Source organism: Bemisia tabaci, chromosome 9 (assembly GCF_918797505.1).
Source record: "Bemisia tabaci chromosome 9, PGI_BMITA_v3".
Lineage (NCBI taxonomy): Eukaryota > Metazoa > Arthropoda > Insecta > Hemiptera > Aleyrodidae > Bemisia > Bemisia tabaci.
Genome location: NC_092801.1, coordinates 24,221,761 through 24,249,067, shown reverse-complemented (window position 1 = coordinate 24,249,067; position 27,307 = coordinate 24,221,761). Strand labels below are relative to the sequence as shown.

Sequence of the window (27,307 nt, the reverse complement as noted above, 5' to 3'; positions counted from 1 at the left end):
AAATTTTTTCATTTTTTTTTTCAAGTGTGTCGGACGAGAGGGTGTCCAAAGAAATTTGTGAAATTTCAAATCCAGATATTCAGGAAAATCAGGGAATTTGCAGCGACCGGGAAAAGTCGGGGACTTTATAGCGACCGGGAAAAGTCAGGAATTTGCAGCGACTGGGGAAAGTCAGGGAACTTGCGGCGACCGCGGAAAGTCAGAGAACTTGCAGCGACCAGTTAAAGTCAGGGAATTTGCAGCGACCGGAAAAAGTCAGGGAATTTGCAGCGACCGGGAAAAGTCAGGGAATTTCCAGCGACCGGGAAAAGTAAAGGAATTTCTAGCGACCGGGAAAAGTAAAGGAATTTGCAGCGACCGGGAAAAGTCAGGGAATTTGCGGCGACCAGTAAAAGTCAGGGAATTCGCAGCGAACGGGAAAAGTCAGGGGGTTCGTGAGAAAATTCAGGGAATTTCAGACACATCTACTAATTATTAAGACCTATTACTACTCTTCCAAATGTTTGTATCCTTTCTGTTTATTTTTAAGATTTGTCATTTTTTAACCAGCTACTCCATACTTCCATACTTTGATCTCTTAAAAAGGAAATTTTGTCCAACAAGTAGCAACGGTCAACGTATTTAATAATTAAAAAGAGATGGGAATTTCGCTCGAAATTCAGGAGAAGTTAGGGAATTGGAAAATTTTGCAGTCGGGGGAAAGTAAAAAAATGTGAGGGGAAAGTGAAGGACACTCAGGGAATTTGAAGATGAAGAATTTTTGACAACCATGCACAACCGTAAGGGGTAACAGAACCAACTCGGTGTCCATCACAGGTGCCATTGTGGTTGTAGTTACCACCGGCACCACACAATGACAACTGTATGTAGTTTTGAGACGGTATGGACCCTCGGGGCCTCACTGGAAAAAAAATCTCGGTGTATTTACTGAGAAAAGGGTAAAATTACCAAGAATTCAGGGTTCTATTTGAGCCCAGTTTTTTCTTGGTAAAATTACCATTTATGGAATCGGTAATTTTACCGAGAAATTTTAGTAAAATTATTGAACTTTCTCGGTAATTTTACTGGACCTTGGTAAAACCGCCAATATTTTTTATCGACTGTGGTAGAATTACCGAGATAAAATGGCAAAGTTACTGGGAATTGATTACCAATAAAAGTGGTATTCTTACCTGTAAAAAAACAGTAAAAATACCGGTTTTTAGGTAAGCTTACCAGTCTGTCTTGGTAAAATTACCAATAGTTGGTAAAAAAAAGTGAGATGGTAAAGGTACCAACGGACCTTGGTAAAAACGCCGAGAACTTTTTTTCAGTGATGAAACTGCTCCTCCTTCCTTCCATCAGACGAAATTTTTAAAATTAAGGTGGAAAAATCATAAAGAATTGCCTGAATGGGAACTTTGGCCCATTCTAAGCCCTACGTATAAACTTAATTTCCGCTTATGTTCAGCAAAATGGCTTCCATCAGTCCTTATAGATTCCGCTAGACAACAATGTATGCTGTTGACATCCTTAGTGGCGGCGTCCTTGTAGGAGGGCGGAGACGCCCCCTTCTTTCCCCGGGGGGAGGGGGGTTGTGTCAACGCCAGCTTCATCGTGACGAGACAAAGGAATCACATAGTCATCAACTTGTCGGACATTTCACTCGAAAAATTGCACTGGAAATAAGATTTTTAACATACGAGAATAATAGAAGATTGTTTAACAGGATTCTAAGAAACTGATTAGTCTGATTTATTCATTTTCATTGTCAAGATGCCGAACGCTTTTGCTTTTTTCCCCCATCTTTCTTTGAATCAAACGTTTTAAGAAATCGAAGTAATGGTCTTTCAGAATATTCTGCTGAATGGTTCACAATGCGGTATGAAATATTGTCATTTTAGTCGTGTATGGTTGAAAATTATTTCAGGAACGGAGGGTCATAGATAGAATATTCCGGAAAATTGCAGATACTTTCAAATTACCGTTTTAAGGGTATAATTTTTAGGTCAGGGCCCGAAGAGAGCAGCTCAAGACCCTCTCACTCCCTTTTTGACTTCCCAGCTGACTTTGCATCCCTAAAATAAACATATTTAATGCATTTCTTGCCTAATACATCGTCACTTTCCGGCCAAAGTATTACAAGCGCCATGCGAATTTTAAAAATTTCCGCCGCTTTTTTATTTTTCTCCTAAGAAATTGAACAACGAAGCTGTCCGGAAACACTGAATTTTCTTTGTGTTGCCTATAAAATTCAGTGAAATTTTCAAATAGATTCAACCAAAAATTTCTCTGTAAAAATATAAATTGGCGGCGGAACTTGTTAAACGTCGCATGGCGCTTGTATTGACCAGAAGGTGATGCTGTATTAGGCAAGAAATGCATTAAATATGTTTATTTTAGGGATGCAGTCTCAGCTGGGAACTTATAAAGGGAGTGAAAAGGTATTGAGCTGAGGTAAAAATTGCCCTTTAAGCGGTAATTTGAAGTGTTCTGTATTTTTCAGGAATATTCTATCTATGATATCGTCGTATGGTGCTTGTGACACTTTGGCCGGAAGGTGGCGACATGTCTGTATGAATATTGCGTATAAGAAACTGAATTATTTAGTACAAATAATGTAAAAGAGCATTTTTGCCTCGAATAGAGGCATCACGTGAGAATTCATGGATTTTCCAGAACAATTTGGCAATCGTGGTACTGATATGGGGAACGGGGACCTCACCATTTCTGGTGACAAGTCAGAAATTGAGTTTTTGAGGGCGGAAAGGTGACCAGTTTATTAAAGGGTACGGGCTTCTTGGACCGAATTAGTTGGATTGACGAAATAGACGGACGGTCCAGGTCACTCACTCTCCGTCACCGGAAGTCTCCAAAATTTTTAAATCATCCTTCATCTTAGTCAGATCGTGTGTTTGGTGTACTCATAATTAATAGTGTCCACGGTTGTGTTATTACGCTTCCATGCGGCATTTCTACAGCTCTGCGTTTGTAGGTATCTCTGCCTCTTCGGTCAAAAACAGGGTTGCCACAGTCAGGGAATACCGGGGAAATCGGGACATGTCAGGGACAAAGGACAAAAATGTCAGGGAAAAATTGAATCAGTGAGAATGAAAACACCAACTCGGAAAAATGAAAAGAATCAAGACACACACGAAATCGAACAGTAAATGAAGAAATTAGTCTAAGGAAGAGATTTCTGGTGCCAAAATACAAGCATTCAAGGGCATTTAAAGGTCCAAGTTGGAACAGATGCGCTAACTTCAATGACTTTTATAAAATTTAACCGCGTCTCGAATGAAAATCGAGCAGCCTCGAGTTACCGAGTTGGTGTGTTTTCAAACTCACTGATTCAATTGTCAAGTTAACTTTATTTGCTCTTTTGACGTTTCGAACAATACGTTTTGCCTGAAAACTATTTCTGATGATTTCCTTCCAACCATCTGGCATATCTTCAACTGTAAGGGAATTGCACCAAAATGTGTCAGGGAGATCAGGGAAATGTCAGATTATTTCATTCTCTAAATTTGTGGGACCTTGCAAAAAGCGTATATAGGGTGATGTATTATGATAAAATTCGAGCGTTTGAGGAGGGGACTCTTCAGATTCAAGTAAGAATTTTCAGGGGCAAACTTCTGTATACGTAATTTTCCATATCATAGGCTAACTCTAAACTATAATAAACATAGGCACCTCATCGGGTGACCCCCATTCCTATAAACCTGACAACAATGAAGCATTAAAATTTAGGTTATGCAAAAATGGAGCTACGACAATAGCCCGACGAAGGAATAAAAAAGGATCTCGCTGCGCGTAAGAAAAGACCCGAATCATACACATTTTCAAAAATGACACTGGGCTCCCCGCGTATGAAAAGGAGGCACGAGGTGAAATTCGGGCCGTAACCGGACTACAATGACGGCTAATGGTCCCCGAGGAATTTCAGATGGGCCCTGTAATGGGGGGACCTCAATAAACATCTTATTGTCCGAAAAACAATAAAACTCCTAGGCGAGGGCCGGCGCTTAAATGACTCGCTTTATGGACTTTTAAATGTTTTCCACGTCTGTAGAAAGGTCATAATTTAGGGGCTAAGCAGTGTTTTCGGATTTATCGGGGCCCCTCCATGACAGCCCGATTTGAAGTAAATCATTTTTTTCTAATGGACCACTAGACAAGGTACGAATTTAAGCGATCTGATACATGCTTCTTAACCAGAATTTCACGTGGAAAACGATTCACAAAACGAAAATTGCAGAAACCAACTCCTAACGAAGATATTAACGTTTTTATTTCACATTGGTTACGAGGAATTTGAACTGCCCGCTCATAAGAAACTCAAAACTCTACGTGAGTCAAATCGCCCACTACAACGGTTTCAACAAGCTTCTCAATCGAGCAATGTTCATTTCCCATCATGTGTTGTTCAAACTATTAGCAATTTGCTATAACTGAGCCAAAGCGTCAAGATTAAGGTTGCCAGATTTTTATATCGCAGAGACTGTCATGATAACGTTTAGCGCGCGATGTGAATCACGTAGAGCATTGTGTTTTCATGAGCGGGTGGTTTAAATTCACGCATTAAGAATCATTAAATATCTTCGTAAGGAGTTAATTTCGGTAATTTTCGTTGTGTGCATCGTGTTTTACGTAAAATTTTGGTTAAGAAACATGTATCAGAATGCTGAAATTCGTACCTTATCTAGTGGTCCATTGTCCGGGACCTGAGTCGGCCCCGTTGAATGGTGCGCTTTCTATCGCCGAATAAAGAACCGCCGAGGTAGGGTCAGGTGTGTAATTTTATTTCAAGCAGTGGCGTGGCGTGCTTTGCGATAGATCGATTGATTTGCCATTCAAACCTATGAAAAAGGATCGATTATCAGGGCGTTCGCAGCGAACACCTTAGTAATCGATTCTTTACCATAGCTTCAAATGGCGATATATCGATAATCGATCCTTCACGCCACGCCACTGATTTCAAGGCGCAACTTGGAAGTATGTGTATTTTAGTATTGACCGGTATTTTTAAGAGCATCTTGCGATTTTTAAGTACAGCCGAAGGCGCACAATATACGAGGATGCTTTACGAAGTGAAATATTGAACTTCTATTCGAACAGATTGGCTGAGCAAGCACACAATAATTAAAACGGTGAATTGTTGTTTTTATGGTGAGGTCTAAGTTTACAATGTTCCAGCGATCGTTTGCTTCAAGACTGTACTAAAAACGTTCTCTCTACGAGATACATATGAGGACTTATCTGTAACAATAGCGGATGTGAAAAATTACCTTTTCGAAACACGATTAAAAAACTGTTTTGTTCACACAAAAATTTAATATGTTTGGCTCTGGCATAAAGTACAGATCTCGAAGATCACATTTCAAGTATTTTCTCAAAATTTTCTCGATGCCAATACAGTTTTTTTAATGTGTTTCGCAAAGGTAATTTTTCACATCCGCTATTGTTACAGATAAGTCCTCATATGCCCATCAGGGTATTTTTCCAACTTCAGGCACAAACTTTCCAAAAATACTGACAAATACTGAAAAATCGCTCACTTTATAACATGTCGGATTTGAAATTCGCCTCAAACATCATAAATTGACTTGTTCGTGCTTCGGCATCAATGTTTTCGAGTGGTCATTCCTCGTTCACAAATGGAAAAGGTAGCTCTCAAAATCCTACAGGAGCACAATTTGAGCTTCAAATCCATATGGTAGTAAAACCCAAACCGGGCAAATAAAACCTATTATTCTGCTTCAATGTTGCCGGGCAAAAGGTGTTGAATTTTTATGTCGCTACCCCCGGATGCCTCGGGTCGTTTTTATGGCCCATGTTGGATGTTTGTATTTGATTTTAACGACGCTAATGATATACCTGCCGGCTTCCGTTTGAGACATTTTTGAGAGAATCCTGGCGCGTCCGTTAAATCGCTACGTGTTATTAATTTTTCTATCCTGTTATGATTTACGGCGTGTTTCATGGTGACCGAAACGTAAAATCTTCGGGGTAATGGTCGAACGCAGACGTGATCGGTAGTTGTCTGGGATACTCAAAATATTCGGGCGTAGATTGTACGAAGAAAATGATTCATTCTAACCAAAAACGTTTTTCAGCCCCAAGACAGGATTTACCTTCTTGTCGCTCATGGGCCGCCTGTATTTTGCCGTCCCCTCTCATTCGTTTTGAAAAATCAGTAAAATCAAGTGAACTTGCCAGCGGGGGATGGATGCAGAGGACGCGTTTACTTGTGTTGAACACATTTTTTGGGAGAGCCCTGTCAACACTACCAGCAAAAGTTCACCGAACTTAGCGCAAAAGTTAAGTTCCGTTAACCTATTTCTGTGTGGACAAGGCCTTCCATTTACAAGAAATGAGCGAAATAATTATGAAAGAACAAACATAAATGTAGTTTAATGATTTTAACTTCCGCCGCCGCACCGCGCAGACTGCACTGTGTTTGGCGCAATGCGTGAAGTATTCCGACAGTCTTGTAGGCGCTAAGCGTTTCACGTTGACCGCTTTGTCTTTAGCGCAATGCGTGAAGTATCCATGCATTCTTGTAGACGCTATCCGTTCCACGCTGACTGCAGTGACCGCACTGTGTTTGATGCAATGCGTGAAGTATTCGTGCAGTCTTGTAGGTGCTAATATGTGTTGCATGCCGGCCGCCGCGCCGACGGCTTCACCTTATCATCTCAAGTCCTCGTCATCATTTCTTTCTAAGTCCAGCCCAAAAAAGTGGTTCCAGGCCAAATTGCGTGTTTGGTTTCTCTCTTAACTCGACTAATTAAAGGTGCTGTCTCTTGTATCACTGAAAGACGACAAAATTAGAAATTACTATACTCTCAGGAAATGAGAGATTTTGTAGCCTTTTCTCGTTTGTAATTTTTTTTCTATAAATTCGATTTTTTTATACCTACATTTAAAAAAATTGCAAAATTTGCCGCCCCCTAGATTTGCCCCCTATGCCTAGAATGGCCACCCCCCTCATGGCCAGTGGTGCGTGACTTATGAATAACCCTGTATGTTCACACGGCTTTACCACTTACGTGCAACATACCCATTCTGAGTTTGTCGTCACTTTCTAGCCTTATCCGAGAAGAGGCATTTTTTCACACCCCGCCAATCAACAGCTACCTATCAACAACGTAGAACCTGACGCGATTCTCAAACATGCGGCGCCGCTGACAACGCCTAGGACGTTGAAAAATGTCACTTGAGCCATCGGTAACCGTACTGTTGTCCCGATGGACTAGGGAGAGAGAAGGAGGACCACTGAAAAACTAGGATCCTCACTGAGAGTTAATATTCACACTACGGCACTTCTTTATTTCTAAGCCTCGCGCCTCCTTATTCTTTCTCTCTTCGCACCTCCTTTGATATTCACAAGTGTAAATTGGTACGTGAGTGATTTTCGAAGCAGTGTTCTTCGGGGCGTTTTGTGTAAGAGTACTGATATCTTGATGACCCAATTATTTTATCATTTTGGAGAGTAAGGTCTTATTTATGTTTAGGAAAACCACATCCGAGGTGGTAAAGTTTTCATTCCACAACTAAACCGGTGTCCGTTGGACGGGCACTTTAACTCACGTTAACTTTGCAGTTAAATTAGTTTCCGACAAGTTTCAGTGTAGATTTTACAACAAAAAAATGCTAATTCAACTACTCCTGTGGTCAAATTAGAATTTTTCTATTGTAAAATGTACATTTGAAACGTGTCGGACTTATTTTTAGCTATTTCTAATTTTTAAATCAGTAATCCATTTTTTCCGTGAACTTAGGCCCTTTAAACTGACCTGCCGTGATAGCGAAGAGAGCAGTAAGTGCAAAAATGAAGTTTTGAGAAAACGGGCTTAGAAGTATCTGATCGGAAAATTGTATTGAAAGAAACCTCCGTTCTTTCTCAAATTATCACTAGTTGTCCGAAAGACTCCTAGAAATCGTTTGGATGATTGAAAATCGACTAATTTTACTTTAATTACAAAGAGAGGTTATTTTGCATTTTCATACCAGGTTATTGTTAGGCAAGACAGCCGTAAGTGCAATCTTCAGCATGCTTTCGTGGTTGCGTTTTGGACACACAACAAACGCATTTTCAGGTTAGAAATTCGCAGAGGAGGGCGGCACTTAACTCGAAATTACTGTTTTCATTGGCTCTCTGGAGGAATATTGTCATTTACTGCTGTCTTGCCTAAGACTGCGTCATTTTTTGCGCACCTACGGCTTTCTCATATGTCTCGTTTCCATGAAAATAAAATTAATTTTGTTGTTTTAGCAATTTCAGTGATTTCATCTACAAGAGTTTAGACGAATTTTGAAGGAAACTCGATTTCGAGAATTTGACACTTACTGCTCTCTTTGCTATCACGATAGTGTTGTGAAGTGCTTTGAAATCGTTATGTTAGTTTTTTTGGTTTTTATCTTAATAATTTTTGTTCTGCTTGGAGCTGTTTCCATACTCTCGAGGAACATGATGTATGTCCATCTGCGGTCCCTTCAAACGATGCCAGCATGGTAAGCAAGCGTAATGGTCGTGTAATTCCTTGGGCTCCTTATCCCATTTTTCTCCCCCCCCCCCCCCCCCCCTTGGCGAGCGTGTAAGTCGTGTAAATGCCGTCGTGTCGCTCGTGATTAGTATTCGGAGGTGATTCCGGAGTGACCACTGTTGGCGGGACGTGCGAGGACTCCACGAGGGCCCACCGTTGCCACATTGAACAAAAATCCGACAATTTTGAGTGCAATGGAGATGTTGCATGTGTGAGGAATTTGCGATTTGACCAGTTGATTCTTATGTAAAAGTTCGCGAGGACCACGATGGTGCCACTGGTTTTCTATGAAATCAACTCCAAGCTCAAAAAAAGCTCTCAAGTTGAGGCCAAAATGGAGGGGATATCCCACCCTATCCTGAGAGTCCACCTCTACATCAAGACAAACTCTCCATGCAAAGATAGGGAGCAAATACATTGACAGGGCTGCCACTTTAATGGAGATGTTGCATGTGTGAGGGATTTGCGATTTGACCATTGATTCTTATGTAAAAGTTCGCGAGAAACACGATGGTGCCACTTGTTTTCTCTGAAATCATCTCCCAAGCTCAAAAAAAGCTCTCAAAGTGAGGCCAAAATGGAGGGGATATCCCGCCCTACCCTGAGAGTCCACCTCTACATCAAAGCAAACTCTCCATGCAAAGATAGGGAGCAAATACATTAGCAGGGTTGCCGTGTTTTCAGTTTTGGAGTCCCCAAATAAAGTGGCAACCCTGTCAATGTAATTGCTCCCTATCTTTGCATGGAGAGTTTGTCTTGATGTAGAGGTGGACTCTCAGGATAGCGTGGGATATCCCCTCCATTTTGGCCTCAACTTGAGAGCTTTTTTTGAGCTTGGGAGTTGATTTCAGAGAAAACCAGTGGCACCATCGTGTTTCTCGCGAACTTTTACATAAGAATCAATAGTCAAATCGCAAATTCCTCACACATGCAACATCTCCATTTTCCCCTCCAATAAGTGGGAAATCTTGCAACGCTGGAGAGGGCCCCGCGCATTTCTTACGGGGCGCAGCGCTGGACCCAGGGGCCCCGCCACCGCGGGATACCGCGGCAAGCCACGCTCCACCCGCGCCTCATGAGCTACCGTCTGCCGCTCCGGTGCGCGGCCAATGTTGCCAGCCTGAAAGGAAAAATAAAAAAATACGATTTCATTTGATTAATGGAAAACCTACCCTTAAAGTTTGGCAACTGTTCAGTGCCAGACAGCGTCTGCGTTAAAAGCGTGCGAGGAATAATGTTCGTGTGATCTTCAGATTGAAGTATCTTTCTTTTTTTGAGCACTGTATTTTGAATTGTTTACATTGAGAGCCGAGCTTGTGGTGTTGAAGTCTATCGGAAGTGGAACCTTTGCAGTGTGAAATATGAACGCTAATTATTTCTCTCCGATGAATCAATTTTGTGAATTATCCATTTTCAAAAGTGTTTTAAAAGGAGTCCATAGTAAACATGTTTTATGGTGGGAAAATGTAAACTCAAATCGCGTAAAATAGAAATTAATAGATTTTGAGTTTAGCCTATCAATTTTGATCACCTTCGTTTTCATGATGCGTTTTTACCACAATTTTACAATCAGATTTGGTTCCGTTGTGATAATTGCGGTTTACTTTCTTATGTGCTGTGGTACATGCATCCTGTCAAGTAGTCCATCTGCAAACCGTTTGTGACAAATCTGGAAACGAAATTAAAAATAAAACAACATTACAAAAACGCTGATTATTTTGAACTTATTCAAGGCATATACATCTTTCTAAATTAAAACTTTAATCGGGGTAACAGCTTGCACTGTACAGTGAACTCACAACTCGAGTTCTTTGTTGGGTTCGAGACGGATAGACAACCAAACAAACTTCGCGGCGAAGCGGAGAGTATCTCGGAAGAATGAAGGCGTTTCAAAGCCGAGCTGAAGATGTGTAACCTCAAATTATGAAATCAAATTCCTCTTTTGTGAGTTAATTTTTGACTTCTCCGACTTGTTTCCCCTAAAATGTTTACAAAAAGACACATATTGTTGCGTTTTAAGTTTTAATCTTAACTAATGATATATCCCATCCAATTTTGAAATTAGAATTGACAACGATGAAAAGTCCGAACTCAGTGCGTTCAAGTCCCCCAGTGTGCGAGTCTCAGGCACCCAAATTCCGAACGCAGCCGAAAATCACGCGCTATTCATTCCGGGGTGCGTGACGCCCGCGCAAAGCATTGTCGCCAGATTGTGCCGAAAATGCTGCACACCTCTTCATTAACTCGATGTGAAGTTTGTCTTACTACGCAAGAACGCCGTATGAACCCTGAGGCGTCGCCAAATTTCCTCCGATAAAATACAAATTTTCAAGGAATCTGTCAGGTATTTTTCCTCAAAATTTTCGGAGAATATTTTACACAATTTAATCTAAAGTATCCTGCAATTTCAAGGAGCAATATGCATAAATCACCTCTAAAATACATGTCCAGGGTGTCTACAAGTCCGAAAATATCACTGATTTCTTATGGGCGGTCCTGAAGTACTGGAAAAGTACGGAATTCCACTATAAGGTCCGGAATTTTTTCATTTTTTTGTCATTTTTGTCGCAATTTGAGCGGGAAATTCAAATTTTTTTAAATTTGCCGAATTTCGCCAGTTGGAGGTACTGAAAAAGCACTGAGTTTTTTTTGTTGAGGTAGTACTGAATTCCTTGGGAATATACTGTAAAAGTACTGATTTTTGGCCTACCTGATTTAGTAGACACCCTGATGTCGTATCCGGGAAATTTAGCAACTCTCGAATGTACATAGAGCTTTTTTACTTAGCACGGCAGAAGTGTCCAGGTTTTTGCGCCCAATCTGGCAACCTCGACCGTCCATTCGGCACGGGAAGGAATGCAAAGTGCAGCTTTGCCCAGAAACAAAAAACGAAAAGCTAAATACATCAAGCGCAGACGGAAGGCGTCCGTACGCGTAATGAGAGAAACGAGACGGAATGCAACTCGGAGTTCTCGCGAAAAGCTCCTAAGAACAAACGGAATTATCAAGGCACTTGGGTGCTTTTAATCCTTACGCAGATACGTTCCTGCGTCCCGGGAACATTTTCGGTAATCACGCGGGCTATTTTTCACCCGAAGGTGAAGCCCGTTGTAATTCTTCCAGGCGCCAACGGAACGTGCAGGATCGTTGACGTCCGAGTAAGTAGTGACCGCTGCGGACCGTGATTTGGGTGTGCGTCGAAACCGACGTTCCTCGTCCTGGAAGAAGTTCAAGTTTTTATGCGTGTGAAAAGCAAAATAATCACCGTGTTCACGTTCGTTCTTGCACCGAAAAAAAGTTACGGGCCTGTAGACTTACCGTCCGTTCTAGGCTCAGAGGCCGAACATTTCGGGTGCTACAGCCGTATTCGATTGCTCCGGGTGCTACGCCCGGAACTTTCCGCCCCTTAGCCCGGAATGCGGACGGTATGTCTGTATAGCCCGTAAGTACGGCTATCACGCCTGGAGGATTTTTTTTTTTTTTTTTTTTTTTTGTGTGTGTGTGAAAGAGGTCCTTTTTTCAGGGAGGCTCCGTATATAACTTACATCTTGAGTGAGAAAGGCTCGAGGTAAACTCAATCCTAGTCTGAAGGACTAAGGATCGCAGTTATCCGTCTCCTTCGGACAGACGGTCTCAGGTGACGGATGGTCTCAGGACGATTCGTCCACTCTTTGCGTCCACCCCTAGTGGGTCACTAAACAATGGTGATGTTGCACGTGTGAGGAATTTGCAATTTGACTACTGTTTTTTTTTACGTAAAAGTTTGCGAGAAACACGATGGTACAACTGGTTTTCTCTGAAATTAACTCCCAAGCTCAAAAAAAGTCCACCTCTACAGTAAAATAGGAAGCAAATACATTGACAGGGCTGCCACTTTATTTGGGGACTCCACAACTGGAAACACGGCAACCCTGCTAATGTATTTGCTCCCGATCTTTTCACGGAGAGTTTGTCTTGATGTAGAGGTGGACTCACAGGATAGCGTGGGATATCGGATATCCCCTCCATTTTGGCCTCAACTTACGAGCTTTTTTTTTGAGCTTGGAAGTTGATTTCAGAGAAAATTAGTGGCACCATCGTGTTCCTCGCGAACTTTTACGTGAGAATCAATAGTCAAATCGCAAGTTTCTTACATATGCAACATCTCCATTGACTCGCAAATACATTTTTCATCAGGTGAATGGCGCGTAAAAATGAAGCGAACATTATAAACGTGAAAAAGTAACACAGAAACTCAAAAATACGCCGTTTAAAAAAAGCAACTTCCAGTGGCGGGGCGTGAATGATCGATTATCGATATTTCTCCATTTGAAGCTATGGTAAAGAATCGATCATTAAGGTGTTCGTTGCGAACATCCTGTTTATCGATCCTCTACCATAGGTTTAAATGGCAGATCAATCGATGCATCGCAAAACACGCCACTTACAACTTCTCCACAAATTTAAAAGGCCTCGGTTTCGCGCCGAACCCAATGATGTCATCCTGCACCGATCAGGAACGAGTGCAGATTTTTAAGACTCTTTCAAATGTCTTTCTATTCCTCGTATCAGAAAATTAGAGGAAAGTTGAAACTTCATCTTCAGATTCAAAGAATCGAATCTCAATCATGTTATCTTTCTATGTAGTCAACGTAACAAGTATCAATCTCACATTAATCGAAATAAGTTTTATTTTAACATAAATCAGTGGAAAATGAGAGGAGATAGCGATTTACTGTGGCTGCCGTAGTACTCCTCGGGCCCATAGAGAACTTCTCTCAGCGCAACCAGAAAAAAACTGCGAAAAAAACCGCTGTCTCGTGACAATACCTGATTATGATCGGCAAGCACCTGGATGGAGCCTTGGTGGTCAAATTAAAAAAAAAAACCGCACAAACTCTCGTGCCGAGGAAAGACGTCGTAAGAACCTTCAGGTGTCGCCAAATTTTCTGTGATAAGATACAAATTTATCGAGAAAGTTGTAATTATTTTGCTTCCAATTTTTCAGACAGTTCTGGTCGTAATTCGACATAAAATATCTGAAAATTCCAAGAGAAAATATGCAAAACTCTCTTTCAAAATAAACATTTTTGATGGAAAATCTGGCAACATTCGAATACTCGTATGGTGTTTTTACACAGCGCGGTAGCATTGAGCCTCGCCATCTAATCCCAAAATTTCCGCCGAAACTAGATCCCCAAATCGAGCACAGCCTCTTTGATCAACGGCGAGGCGTGAAAGATCGATCATCGATATCTCCCCTTTGAAGTTATGGTAAAGAATCGATTTTTTAGGTGTTCGGTGCGAACACCCTACTTATCGATCCATTTCCATAGGTATAATGGCAGATAAATCGATTCATCGCAAAGCACTCCACGCTACTGTCTTTGATTCAATTCCGTCCCCACTTGAAACGAAATAGCCGACAGTAATTTACCGCGATTATTTTTATAACAGCACGAGTGCCCGACTCCGAGTGGCCACAAGTCACAAAGGATGCGCGCGAATTTCTCAAAAAGGACCAATCAGGGCGGGGTTGCGTCAGCCGCCGCACAGTGGATCGGGTCAATTGAGGGGATCGGACATAAAATTATTGACTTAAACTGCTAATTTTGACGTTTATTTCGTCACATTTTAAATTTCAAGGGGTGCTTTTAGAAGAAAATATCACGACAAAACCAACGGACCCAATTTTGGAACAACTAAATTTCGTATAAACGGAGTTATAAGCGTTCAAAGTTTCTAAATTTTGTCCGACCTCTTCTATTGACTCGATCCACCGTGTGGCGAGGCCGTGGGCCGCGAAAATGAAAACAAACACAAACACACGTCGATGCGAGTTGCCTCCCATCAAATATTTGTTTAATTTTTGTCTCGGTGACTCGTGCGACGGAGGCGTGGCGTGCTTTTCGATGTATCGATTGATCTGTCATTTAAACCCATTGGAAAGGATCGATGAAAAGGGTTTCCCAACTAACACCTGAATAGTCGATTCTTTGCCATAGCTTCAAATGGGGAAATATCGATAATCGATCATTCACGCCTCGCGATGTTGCGTCGCGTCTTCGACTCAGAGCGGACAAAGATTTACTCTGAGCACCGCGTTCGGGAGACTTAAACGCATACTTAGGAAAAACGCCGTATGAAATTTTGGATGCTGCCAAATTTCTCAATTGTCTATTTGCCTGCGAAATTTCTAGGATTATCAGATCTCTGTCACGCTGTTCCAGTATTTCTACAAATATTGTAGTTTTTCGTGGGAAAACCGTCGTACAAATTTGTTCCAAGAGGGTTTTAGGGTCTTTTTCTCAGAAGCGTAACGATTAAATCACTGAAAATCTCAGGCGAATTCGTGTGACGGTCCTCTCGTTAGTAAAAATAAGAAAATTGAAGGAACGCAAGAGATACTGGGGAAAGAACCCGCAATTGGATTATATTTTGTAACAAGGAGCCACTATTTCCGGCTCTGCCATAAACGCACTTATCTGCATAGGAAAATGCAGTATGTTGTGTGTGTAATGGGGCATGTATGTTGTTTCTAAGATGGACCAGAAAAAATGGTTCCTTTTTGCAAAATATAATCCAATTGAGATACGTTCTTATGTGCGAGGAGAAAACGTATAGTTAACGTCTCGTAAAGTTACCGAAGTCTCAGAATTTTTTCGCACAGTCTTAAAAAGTATCAGTCTATTCTCAAATTTACAGGGAACCTTTTCTTCTACCAGAACGGCAACACATAATATTTCAACGCTATTTGACGACTGCCCACACGAAAGATGAACAGAAATGAAAATATTGTCCACCCATGCTGAGAGCGCCGCATCAAAACGAGAGACAGAAGGCAATGGCATGGCGTGCTTTGCGATAAATCGATTGATCTGCCATTTAAACCTGTGGAAAAGTATCAATAAACTAGGTGTCCGCAACGAACTCCTTAATAATCGATTCTTTAACAAAGTTTCAAATGGGTACTTATCGATAATCGATCCATCGTGCCTCGCCCTCGGCAGAAGGACAACCGGTCGGGCCGACACCAGCGCGCGGCGCGGCGCAAAGAAGTCATCAGAAAGATGGATGGGATCTGCAGGAAAAGTTTTCCTTCATCGCTGGAAAAATTGTCCGGTTTTGCAAATTCAAGATTGGACCGCGTTTAACAGAAAGGAACCAAGCCACATCAGCTATTGCCAAATTCTTACTGCACAATTTAAGTTTTCACTTGATTACGGTTGTGCAGAATTTTGTTCAACTTTCAGTGAATTTTTTGCATAATACTTAGCTAACTCCTTAAAATTTTCAAAAGAATCCTCATTAACGTCCTCTCGTACGAAATTATCACTGAAAAAAATGAGTTAGCGTCAGATGACTAAAAATGGTTTCTATACACTAACTCATATTGTGTGATTTGGACACACATGATTTTTGGTTTCTGTACACTAACCACTGTTAGTGCTGGGAACTAATTCCGCTACTCTAATTCGCATTCGGTAGGGTTGGGTCAACCTAACCTCAAAACTGAGAGAGGAGAAAACGGCTTAGCGAATGATAACTGGACAATACTTTCAGGAAAAGAAGATTTCTTAAAAGATGAGAGGTAAAAATCAACTGACCGGTTCCAAATGAACGACAGAGGAAAGGAATATCCCATAGGTATGTGCAAGTAGACAGAATTATCCTTTAGAGAGACACACACTCACACATGAAACGGTAGCGAATGTTCACACTGAATAAACATATCTCGTCCGAACACTTGAGATATTCTTTTGAAATTACGGGAGAACACGAACTATAGAAGTAAGCAGTAAGTTCACAGATTTTCGTAAAATATAAACTGAACGCGGAACGCTTTAATCGCAATTTAATACAGAAGATTGACGACTCCAACGAATATCATGCTTGTTTACGTTTTGAATCGAACAGACGATTTCTAACCTTAACAGGTTTATTTATGTTGCTTTCGAACGTTTTCAAGAAAGAGAGGACACTATAAATCATACCGGGAGTATTTACATTGTCAAACGAGCCCGAAATTTCACATTTTAATTGATTTTCACGAGCTGACGCGATTGAGGCTGTTGTACCGACGCCACTTTTTCGAAACTAAATAAATGTAACGGACAATGTGGCAGTTAGTGTTGAGGGCGAATTAGTTTGACCCGAAGGTGAATTTGTCTTACCACAGCGCTAATTTTACAGCTAGTGCTGTTTTCCAATTCTGGTTCGCGCTCTAGTAAAGTCAAGTCAGCGTATGAAGCGAATTGATTGGTGCTTCAGTACAATAAATTAGTTCTGAAGCCTAATTTTGATTCTACTTGGCGAGAACTTACCAAATTAGTTCTCAACGCTAACTACTTTTTTTTCAGTGTAAATTGCCCGATTGAATTTGGCAATAGTTGATGTGGCTTGGTTCTTTTATGTTCGACTCAGTCCGAGTTATCCCTCGCGATATTTATGAATAATTTTCAGATTTTTCAAGGAGTTGAAAGGTTCGGAACCGTTTTAAAGTGGCTATTGAATTTCACGCCGCCGCAAGGAGAGGTTCATGATGGCGAGACCGTGAAAGCTGAGTGGGCATCACACGCCCAAGTGATCATCCGTTATTGCCTTTTAAAGACTGTATGAATGTATGGTGAAGAGACGAATTGAGATCCGTCATCAGCATTACAGTTATAGTGCGAACTTACACGTTCGTATGGTGTCGATAGGACTCTCCAACACTGGAAAAAAAACCACATTGGATCGAGAGTCCAGACTCTTGAAAACATTGACAAGAAAATGGACTCTTGATTCAATCAGATCTAAGCTCAAATCAAAGGATATCCGCTCAAATTAAGAGGCTTGGTTCTTGATTTAAGCTTAAATCTGATTGAATCAAGAATATTTTTACTTGTCGATGTTTTTAAGAGTTTGGACTCTAGATCCAATGTGTTTTTTTCCAATGAAGGAATATCCGAATGGAGCTCTTGGATGCTACGAGTTAGTACGTTTTCCTTTGAAAAACCTCTCAAGAAACATGATGTTACCACTGGTTTTCTTAGAACAGGGTTTCCGGCGGTCTATAAGCACGGGAAAATCAGTGAAAGTCAGGGAATTTGTGATGACTGGGCGTGTTGTGAATCGTGTTGTACCTTTACATCAAGATAATTTACACCTAAAAAAGGTGGTTGTATCACAATTTCGAAAAAAAAGAAAAAAAGAAAAAAAAACCCTTTTCAGATCAGCGGAAACCCACAAATCCCGACCACGCATAGTGAATTGAGTCAATGGAAGTGGTCGGGCAAAAATTGGAAACTTTAAACGCTTAATTATAACTCCGTTTCCACAAAACTTTGAGGTGTGCTGAAAGTGGTTCCATTGGTTTCCTCGTGGAATATTCTCTTGAAAGCACCCCTTGAAATTTAAAATGTGACGAATTAAACATTAAAATTTGCAGTTTCTTGTTGAAAATTTCGTATTCGACTTCTCTGATCGACTCGATCCACTGCGCCACGTTTAAATATTCCACACCTAGTACTGAAGAGAAATATCGACCTTCCAGGAACTCAGTTGATGACGTCATTTACTCCGGGATTACTTACCATTATTTCTTTTCCTTGGACTTACTTCTTTTTTTTTTTTTTTTTTTTTTTTTTTATTCTTGTCTCATTTTTTCCACTTTTTCGCGGACTGAAAAAATAATTGAAATATTTCAAACAGCTTCTAAATTTTTTCATAATTTCGTCTGTTCCAGGATGGGCGAGTGGCGTGACGGCAGAATTGTGACGTCACGTCGGCGGTTATGAGGGATGACGTCATGGTGGTTATGTCCCTTTTGACGTCGCCGTGCGACTCTCACGTCGCAGGCTCCAAGGGACTCCTCAACGGTCCAGGGCAGAACAACTGCTTCCTCAACAGCGCTGTCCAGGTAAGCACCGTTCACACCTTCCAAGATGCTAATTTATGTGGTTATGATGGTGAAGTTAGGAGTATACTTCAGACTTTCCCAATGCGCTCATCGTGATTTTTGAGCCATTTTCGTTCCGAAACAACTCCTTTTTGCTCTGCTGAAGTTTGCAGGGTCCCGTCGATCTGGAAAACCAAAATAAGGGAAATTTAAGGAATTAGTGGAAAATTTCAGGGAATTTCTGACTCATCCTAATCACTAAAACGTGTTTTGTAAGTTATTGGGTTTTTTTTTAGCCTCTTCATCGCATTTTCTTGTCCTTTATTTGATCTTTCAACTGTTAGTCCTTCTGGTCATTTTTAAGGCTCTTCTGACCTGCTACTGAATGTTTTCATTTTTTATTTGACATCTGAAGTTTAAGTTCGTCCAAAGTTTAGGGAAAGGTAGCATATTTCAAGGGGTGAGGGGTGTGAAAATTTTGTTCAATCGTCAGGGAAATAGAAAATTATAGAGTTAGGGAAAAGCAAACATAGTCGAGGAAAGTCAGGGAATTGGAAGATGAAAAAATTATGGTAACACTAAGTTTGCGATTGAGTCCCTTTATTCCCAGAGCTAAGCCATCTCGATTATCAGCTGGCCTGGGGGAATCCTGCGATGTTTGTCATCCAAAAACAACAGCATCAACAAGACTGATCAAAACCTAACCAAAGAAATTTCAAACAAATAAAACTAGATTGATTAGTGGATAATTTCTTAATCTAGTTTTCTTTTGGTGCGATGAAATTAACAATTCACTCTTTTGATAAACCACAATTTAGTTATATTTTCATTACTTTTGTCCACATTCGAGATACCGCCATCTCCGCCATCTTGGTGCACTCTTTGTGACTCCATGAGCGAGAACCAATCAGAATTGGATTTTTTTTAGGCCACTTTCAGCCCAACCTGAGCCCAACCAAAAGTGAGATGTCGTAACTCTGGGTATAAAGGGACTCTACACTGGAAAAACAAACACATTGGATCTAGAGTCCAGACTCTTAAACACATCGACAAGAAAAAACACTCTTGGTTCAATCAGATTTAAGCTTAAATCAAGAACCCAGCGTCTTAATTTGAGCGGATTTCCTTCTGATTTTAGCAAAAACCCGATTGAATCAAGAGTATTTTTTCTCGTCAATGTTTTCAAGAGTCGCTGGACTCTAGATCCGATGTGTTTTTTTTCCAGTGTAACTCTGGGGATAAAGGGACTCTAATTTGCGACAGGTCCATTACCAGGTCTTATTCATCCCATCGAAAACCAGCGAGGCATCGCGAGCGAAACCCCTTTGACATCGAAGCCTACATGATAAGCTCGCATGACCTCACTTTCCCACAATGAACACCAGCGCAAGGATAGGATCTCGGACGGCGCTCACTGATCCGGAGCCTGATTTTTATACTCGGAACATGAATATCCTCGAAGAAAAGGGCAGGGACAGTTTTCCACGCTCTGTCATCTCGGCTGTTCCTTCGAGTCTCGCGTCTTGTCCTAGGGACGACTCCGCGATCGCATGAGTCACTACTCGTCACGCTTGTTGCGCACGGCCCGAACAACGAGAGGGCGACACCTAATGGACATGTTACTGCCCGCTGACGCAATACTCCGACGCTTGAGGGATTGCATCCTTGCCAGATAGGTCCGAAGGGTAACCCATTGGTTCAAGAGCCGCAAACTGAAGAAATCACGGAAAAAATTAAATGCTGATTTAACAATTTAATTGCTAAAAAAAGTGACTGCAATATTTCAACGTAGATTTTACAACAAAAAAATGCTACTTTGACTACCCCTGTGGTTAAATTAGTTTACAATGGTGGTTAAAGTAGCATTTTTTCGTTGAAAAATCTACGTTGAAATATTGCAGTCTCTTTTTTTTTGCAATTGAATTGTTAAATCAGAAATTTAATTTTTTCCGTGAAAAACTCCGGCCATCGAAGCCGTACTTACGGGCTGTATAGACATACACAGAAAAACATAGATGGTGTTAACGACAGGACCTTTTTCCCTTGGTATTGGAATCCTAAGATCGGCAGCGGTATTTTTCTAGAGTTTTTCGTGTTAGAAGGTTGGCTGCTCTTTTTTCGACAGGTCCATACTCTCCCCATATAGGTACTTTAAATTCATAGTCTCTTTAGTCTCTTTAGGGGCCCCATATGATTTGAATTGTGAATAAAGAAGGTTTAAGGAGATCCTTAACGCAGCATCATAAAAAGAGCGATTTTCTATTAACCTCAAGTAAAATTCTTGCAGTGACATAATTTTTGAGCCACTTTCAATACGACACAACTCCTCTCTTCGCTCCAGCCGAAGTTTGCAACAGGCCTATTCAGTATCCGAATTTTTTCCGTGTGAGATCCCTTTGATCTTGTAGGGTGCCGTTTGAACTTCTCAAACGTGGCAACGTCTCGAGGGACCAGTCTGGCCCAGAAAATTGGAACTGGAGCGAACAGGTGCTTCGCAACTAAGGAACAGTAGTACCTTGCGTGTCGGCGAGTCGCGCGCACTCACACAAGCACACCCTCACACCCGGCCGAGTGGCTGACAGGACAGGGCGCTAGCGCTCCCCGCGAGCCCTGCCCGGCCTCGTCGTCGTCGCCCCCGTCCAGGGTTACAACCCACCTAGCAACAGGTTCCCGCACCCCCCCCCCCCCCCCCATCCGCCGCCCCGCGAAGGGGTAAGCAGCCATGCGTAACCCGCCCTCTCGGCCTCCACGCGGGGCCGCAATCTTTCACCTTACGATCCGCGGCTGTTGTCATGTTTAACCTTCGGTTTTTTAACCCTTTCGCTTTAGAAATATCATACGTGTTGAAATTAGAGTACCTATATAGGGAGAGTATGGACATGTCGAAAATTTTGAGGTTAGGTGATGGAGCTCGTAGACTCCAAAAGGGTACGCGATCTATGATTTCAAATTATCCAGAATGATTAATGATCATAATTGTCGGGAGCTGTCGTCGATGAAGCACGTATTTGACATGGTTTTTGCATAAAATTACTCGTTTTTGCGGAAGAATGCTTACTAATGAATTTTCTTGTACATTTTTCTTTGATGTTGGAGTCTAAAGATTGACAGTGACATTTTTCGTTTTCAAAGGTTACCTACCGTTTTGGGCCCTGAGAGCAGTGAGAGCTACATATTTCGAGTTGTCCATACTCTCCCTATATAGGTACTCTAGTTGAAATGATTGAAATTAATTTTTACGATGATCAGAGAGTTTTGAAAATGAACCACTAAACTATGAACGACTTTTGACTTACACCGAAAAACAAGTTACGAGCTATGTAAGCATACTGTCCGTTCCGGGCTCAGAGGCCGAAAAGTCCCGGGTGCTGGAGCCGTAGCTTCAATTGTTCCTGGTTCTGCGCCCGGAACTTTCGGCCTCTGAGCCCGGAACGCGGACGGTATGTCTATATGGCCCTTAAAAACGACTTCCACGCATGGGAGTTTTTTTCTTCAAGTGTGCGAATACCTATCTAAAGGTACATGACGTAGGAAACACGTTGCGCACTTAAAAAACTCAGAAAAGTAACAGAGAAACCAAGAAATACGCAGTTCATAAGACGCAATCTTCCCGCAAATTTAAAGTGTCTCGATTTCGAGCCGTAGTTAATGTCATCGGCATTAATCAGAAGCGAGCACTGATTCCTACTGCTTTCGTCAAATGTCTTAATTACTGCTCCTCGTACATGATAACAATAGAAAAGTCGAAACTATATATTTAGAATCAAAGGATCTAGTCTCATTTGTATCTGTAGTAAACAAGCAACAATTCCACATAGAGTAAGATGGGGTCTGCACAAGCACTTTAAGTGGATGCGGAGAATCGGAGGGTAAGTTTCCACCCGGTGGACAAGAAGGATCTCTGTTCATTTCTATCCTCGAGTGAATTCTAATTCGAAGTGGCAACTCCTCGGGTAAAAGACTCGGTTATTACGTTTCAGGAGTTAATCTGTCGGTCGGTGGCGATGGAGATGGCTTCTCTTTGTCGAACAGATCGTTCGTCTTTTGGTTCATCTTGGGCCTCGCCAACGAGCGTCCCTCATTTCCGCTTAACTCTTTCCACCGTTTCCTCATCCCCTTCCGCCTTATAACGTAGGCCCCCCTCCCCCACCCCTCAGGCCCTACTCGTGGGCGCTATACAGTCGAAGGTCTCATGTACCCGGTAATTGTTTTCGATCGATCTACGTCTAATTATTTTTTCCTTCCGCAGGAGGCTTGGCTGGAAGGGTAACATTTGAGGAAAGTCGAAGGCGAGAAAAACTAGTGGATATCGATGGAAGCTCTGTTGGAGAAGCAAGCAGTTCGTCTTTAGAGGGAGAAATGTTGGAAATTTCGAATATAATTTAAATTGAACTGCGAGCAATATGTTCCAAAAAACTCCGGGCTGATGGTTGAAATTGGTAGATAATGCGATAGACAAATAAGACAAAAAGGTTATGGAGATGTCCTATCGGTGGAAGTGCATGGTTGCAAGGGACATAGAAGGTTGCGGCAACTCACGAGAGACCCTATAATTAGTCCATTATTTTTTCCCTTACTCTATGGGATCCAAACATTTCAGCCGATAGGTTCGCTCCATACTCTGTATGTCCTCTTCGTCTATCGCTTTGTCTATCAATTTTAACAATAAGTCCGCTACGGAAAATTTCATAGCAGAATTGCCGGCGGTCTATGAAACTGGGAAATTCAAAGAAAGTCAGGGAATTTGCCACGACCGGGAAAAGTCAGGGAATGTCGGGAAATTCGTGGGAAAAGTCAGTAATTTCTAACACATCAATCACCAAAATTAAGTTGGAAATACGTTTCCTTATTTTCACATAGGTACTCCATATCAAATTATAGGTAAAATTTTTCTGGAAAACTGCAGGTAATTGTTTTAGAAGTTCACTAGCTTTGTACTGTAACAGAGGATTTGACGCGGAAAAGACGAATTTTGAAAAATACATCGCCCGAAGGTTCGTAGCACTTTTCTCAGCTCAACAGTGTAGTCGGGCTTGCGACTAGTTGCGAGGCGTGAAGATCGATTATCGATATTGCTCCCTTGAATCTATGGTAAAGAATCGATTATTAAGGTGTTCGCTGCGAACATCCTGTCTTTATATCGATCCTTTTCCACAGGTTTAAATGGCAAATTAATCGATTTATCGCAAATCACGCCACGCCACTGGCGTAAACGATCGATCATCGCCATTTCATCATTTGAGGCTATGCTGAAGAATCGATTATTAAGGTGTTCGGTTCGTCCCCTGTGTATCGATCCTTTTCCATAGGTTTAAATGATAGATAAATCGATGTATCCGAAAGCACGCCATGCCACCACTTGAGTCCGGTCAGCTCCCAGTAGGGGTCACGGGTGTCCCCTGTCCAGTCTCTCCCATTGGACAGCACCTGGGTACCGGTTGAGGAGGGTTTAGGGGGAGGGGGAGGAGGTTCAAGACGAGGTAAGTTGATTTTGCTCGGCACTGGCCTGGAGCCAAATTGAGCCGATATTCTTGGCCGGTCTTCCAGCGCTCAGGCCGCGGTAGGAATACTGACTGAGATGTTTGGGGTCAGAACCTATGGTCGAGGGCTGGAGAAGAAGCCCCGAGGATTGATTTTGCTATTTTTTCAGCCTTTTCGGAATATTGATTAGATTGATCCTTCATTGTCAGCTCAGGGACAATATATGTTAAAGATACGGCGGGATGATTATTGACATTGGTAGACGAAGCGATAGACAAAGAAGATAAAAAGGATGTAGTAATGTTTAAAAACAGCAACACATCGCCATCCAGGTGCACACCTTTCGTCACTTTGAACTTTTCTTGCTTTGAATGCATGTTTTTGATCAATTATTTTAAGAAGTACCAGCCTAGTTCAACAGTTAAAATAAAATTTAAAAACTCACTAGTCAGAGAAAATTCGATATTCGGATAGTTTCGAATTTTCTCTGACTAGCGAGTTTTTAAATTTTATTTTAACTGTTGACCCAGTCTGGTACTTTTAAAATAATTGATTTCAGACACCTGCTAATTCTCTTTTTCAAATACTTATTTTTCACGAAATCGTCCATCCCTGCTCTCTGCATCCTTGGCACATTCGACAGCCGCGCAAACTACGGCGCGGCGCGGTGTTTCGCGACGCGACGCTCCTGTCTCGGGCGTTGTTTTGGGTCAATACCTCTTATGTTTACCTATACTCCTCGTCCTCTGGATCGCGCAGCCCGTCGAACCGGGCTCAATAGCCTTCCGACTCGAAGCTGTGACAGGCTGATCCCGCGTATTCGCATTGGCGCGTCTGTTTATCAAGCGAACTTTGAGTCCTTTGTTCGGCGCTTGGACTTGAAGCTCGAAGCTCTTCTCAGAATCCCAGAAGCCCGTCTAACGGTTCCCCTCACGGTCTCCCTTCTCGCGTCGGGTGAAGGATTTACCCGCGTCGCGGTGTCCGAGATCGAGCCTGGATACGGGCACAAAGAGGATTCATGTGGAAAATCCGAGTTAATAGGCGGAAGGGACGTAATAAAATCAAGCTTGACAGTCCTGAATAAAGCTCTCTGTCGCGGCTTCGTTTTTGCGTTCGGTCGCAGTGATGAGGTGGAGCAACGGGTCCGTTGCAGGCCCGGACTGGCCCTAAGGCAATCTGCCGTCGGCAGATACGCGCCCTTTGCGTGCCCCAGACACGCACTGAAAAAATCGGTATGCTGTTCTAGCATCTAGGATGTCAAAAATGTGCCTGGTGATCCTAAAATGCTGCCTCAATTGCCCATACGCAGTTGAATTTTCATTCGCAGGATGTAAGGCTAACTGCGAGGGCAGTAAAGGCAGCATCTTGGGATCACCGGACTCATTTTTGACATCCTAGGTGCTAAAACAGCACATTATTTTTTCTGTGCGCCCTTCTGAGCAGTGTTCGAAACTCACAGGCGCCAACGCGCCAAATGCGCCTAAAAAATCGGTCATGGCGCCTAAAAAATGAAAGCTCTGCGCCAATGTGGCCCCTAAAAATTGCCCCCTAAAAATCTGGATCTTCATCGGAAGTCACATAAAGAAAGAATAACAAATCTATTTGAATTCAAAAAACTCAGAATTTTCAGCACTACAAGTAAAAGCTTTTTCTATTCTTCACGATTTCATTCTTAGTGCTTTTGTCTTCCCCAAGTTACAGCTACTTACTAATTCTGTTACGAAAACAATTTGCGTCTAACTATTCACTAAATTCGCCGTAATATACAAGCAAAAAGTCAATTTGGCCTCTAAAAAATCTTCAATGGCGCCTAAAAATCGGGCTTGATGCGTCACATAGCTCCTAAAACTCAAAGGTGAGTTTCGAACACTGCTTCTGAGAGATCGCAAAATAAGAAGAAATAATAAATTATGACCGAGAGAAAATGCGGAAGATTCACAAATGAACAGGAGAAGAAATTGTAAGAGTAAAGAAACCAACATAATACTGGCAAGAGAGAGGGAAGCTGGGGAAAGGACGCGCGTTGACGACGGCGCAGAGATACAACTATTCGTACTCGATGGATGTCCGTGCTGCATCTGCAAAATTGAAGGCGCGATGGCGCGAGGAGTGAACTCGCAATGCTCCACTCTATGCTGCCAATGAGGTGTCTCTCAGATTCCGGAGAAAAAGTTAAAACGAGGCCCAAATTCTCTCCTATTTATGGCTGTGTTGCCCACGTAGCCATTGAAGCACTACGAAATAAGACAAACGGAAACAAACAAACACAATACGGACATATAGCAAGAGAAAGAAGGCTAGATGACGACGGCGCGGGGATACAACTATTCGTACATGATGGATGTCCGTGTTGCATGTGCAAAATTGAAGGCGCACTGGCGGGAGACGTGGACTCGCAATGCTTGCTTTCATCAGTCGGGGAGGCAAACATTTGCACTGGGTACTCAACGTGAAACTAGGATGAAAGTAAAGTGGAAGAAACTAAGGGTGTCACTTTATATCTCTTGCGATGTTTCGGAGGATTTCGTTCGAAATCTGATCTAAAAAGTCTAAAAATCTCAAGTAAAATTACTCATGACTTTCTTCAAAAATAAATATTTTCTGACAGGAAATCTAGCATCGTGCCAATGCTCATACGGCGTTTTACCTTAGCACGTCAGTCTAACGGTCCCGATCGAAGGGCAGGAGGCAGAAAAGTTAGCCAGCCACAACATTTTGATAATTATACTAATCGAGCCACAAAAGCGGACTCGTTCAATCATTCAAGCTGATGTCTTTACTACCAGTTTTACGGTTTCATTGGTTTATCGCGTCAGCGCATCGTGCTCGTTTTTCAAATTTTGATCGAGACCTCGTGGAAAGTGAGTTTTTGGGGGCCTCATCTAGGAGCGCAGGGTTGGAAAAAAACAGAATCCGAGTTTCTCAGATTGTTGCCAAGTTTTTAGCTATATTTTTCGATTATCAATGATTACACTGAAATGAGACAATTTTCAATTGTCTTAAAATTGAAACAAGAGGAATTAAGGGACTTAGAGGACATGGCGCAGAAGCGTAGTTTTTGAAAAAATTGAGATATTCGTGAACTTGACTAAACCTAGTTTGAAAGTATATTCTGTGAAAAATTCACGACTAAAATCCAATTTGAAAGCATCCAAAAGTGAGTTTAGACTTCCGTTCCGCCATAAAGACTCCATGTAATTTTGAGGCTTTGAACACGTGTTTCTTAAAATAGCAAAAACTGCACTTGTGCGCCTTGTCCTCCAAGCCCTTCAATTCTTGAAAAAATTGAACGGTATACTAATATTTGGTGTTATTTATTCTATTTAGTCCATTCTAATTTCTGAGATATTTTGCTAATTTTATCGCGAAATTTAATTTCAAAAAAGTTTGTCTTGAGTTTTTCTGCACTAAAAAAAAAAGCATGCATTATGCACTCACG

The 27,307-nt window shown here is 41.8% G+C and overlaps 1 protein-coding gene across 2 annotated transcripts in view; it reads left to right on the top strand.

Annotated features, from left to right (window-relative positions):
- The window catches only part of ec (ubiquitin specific peptidase echinus), a 393,787-nt gene that overhangs the window by 135,192 nt on the left and 231,288 nt on the right, over positions 1-27,307 (top strand). For both annotated transcript variants that reach the window (XM_072304091.1, XM_019054636.2), the window contains one exon: positions 18,235-18,408. In XM_072304091.1, coding sequence (XP_072160192.1) covers positions 18,283-18,408 — 126 coding nt within the window. In that variant the 5' untranslated portion in view covers positions 18,235-18,282. The remainder of the gene's footprint in view (positions 1-18,234; positions 18,409-27,307) is intronic.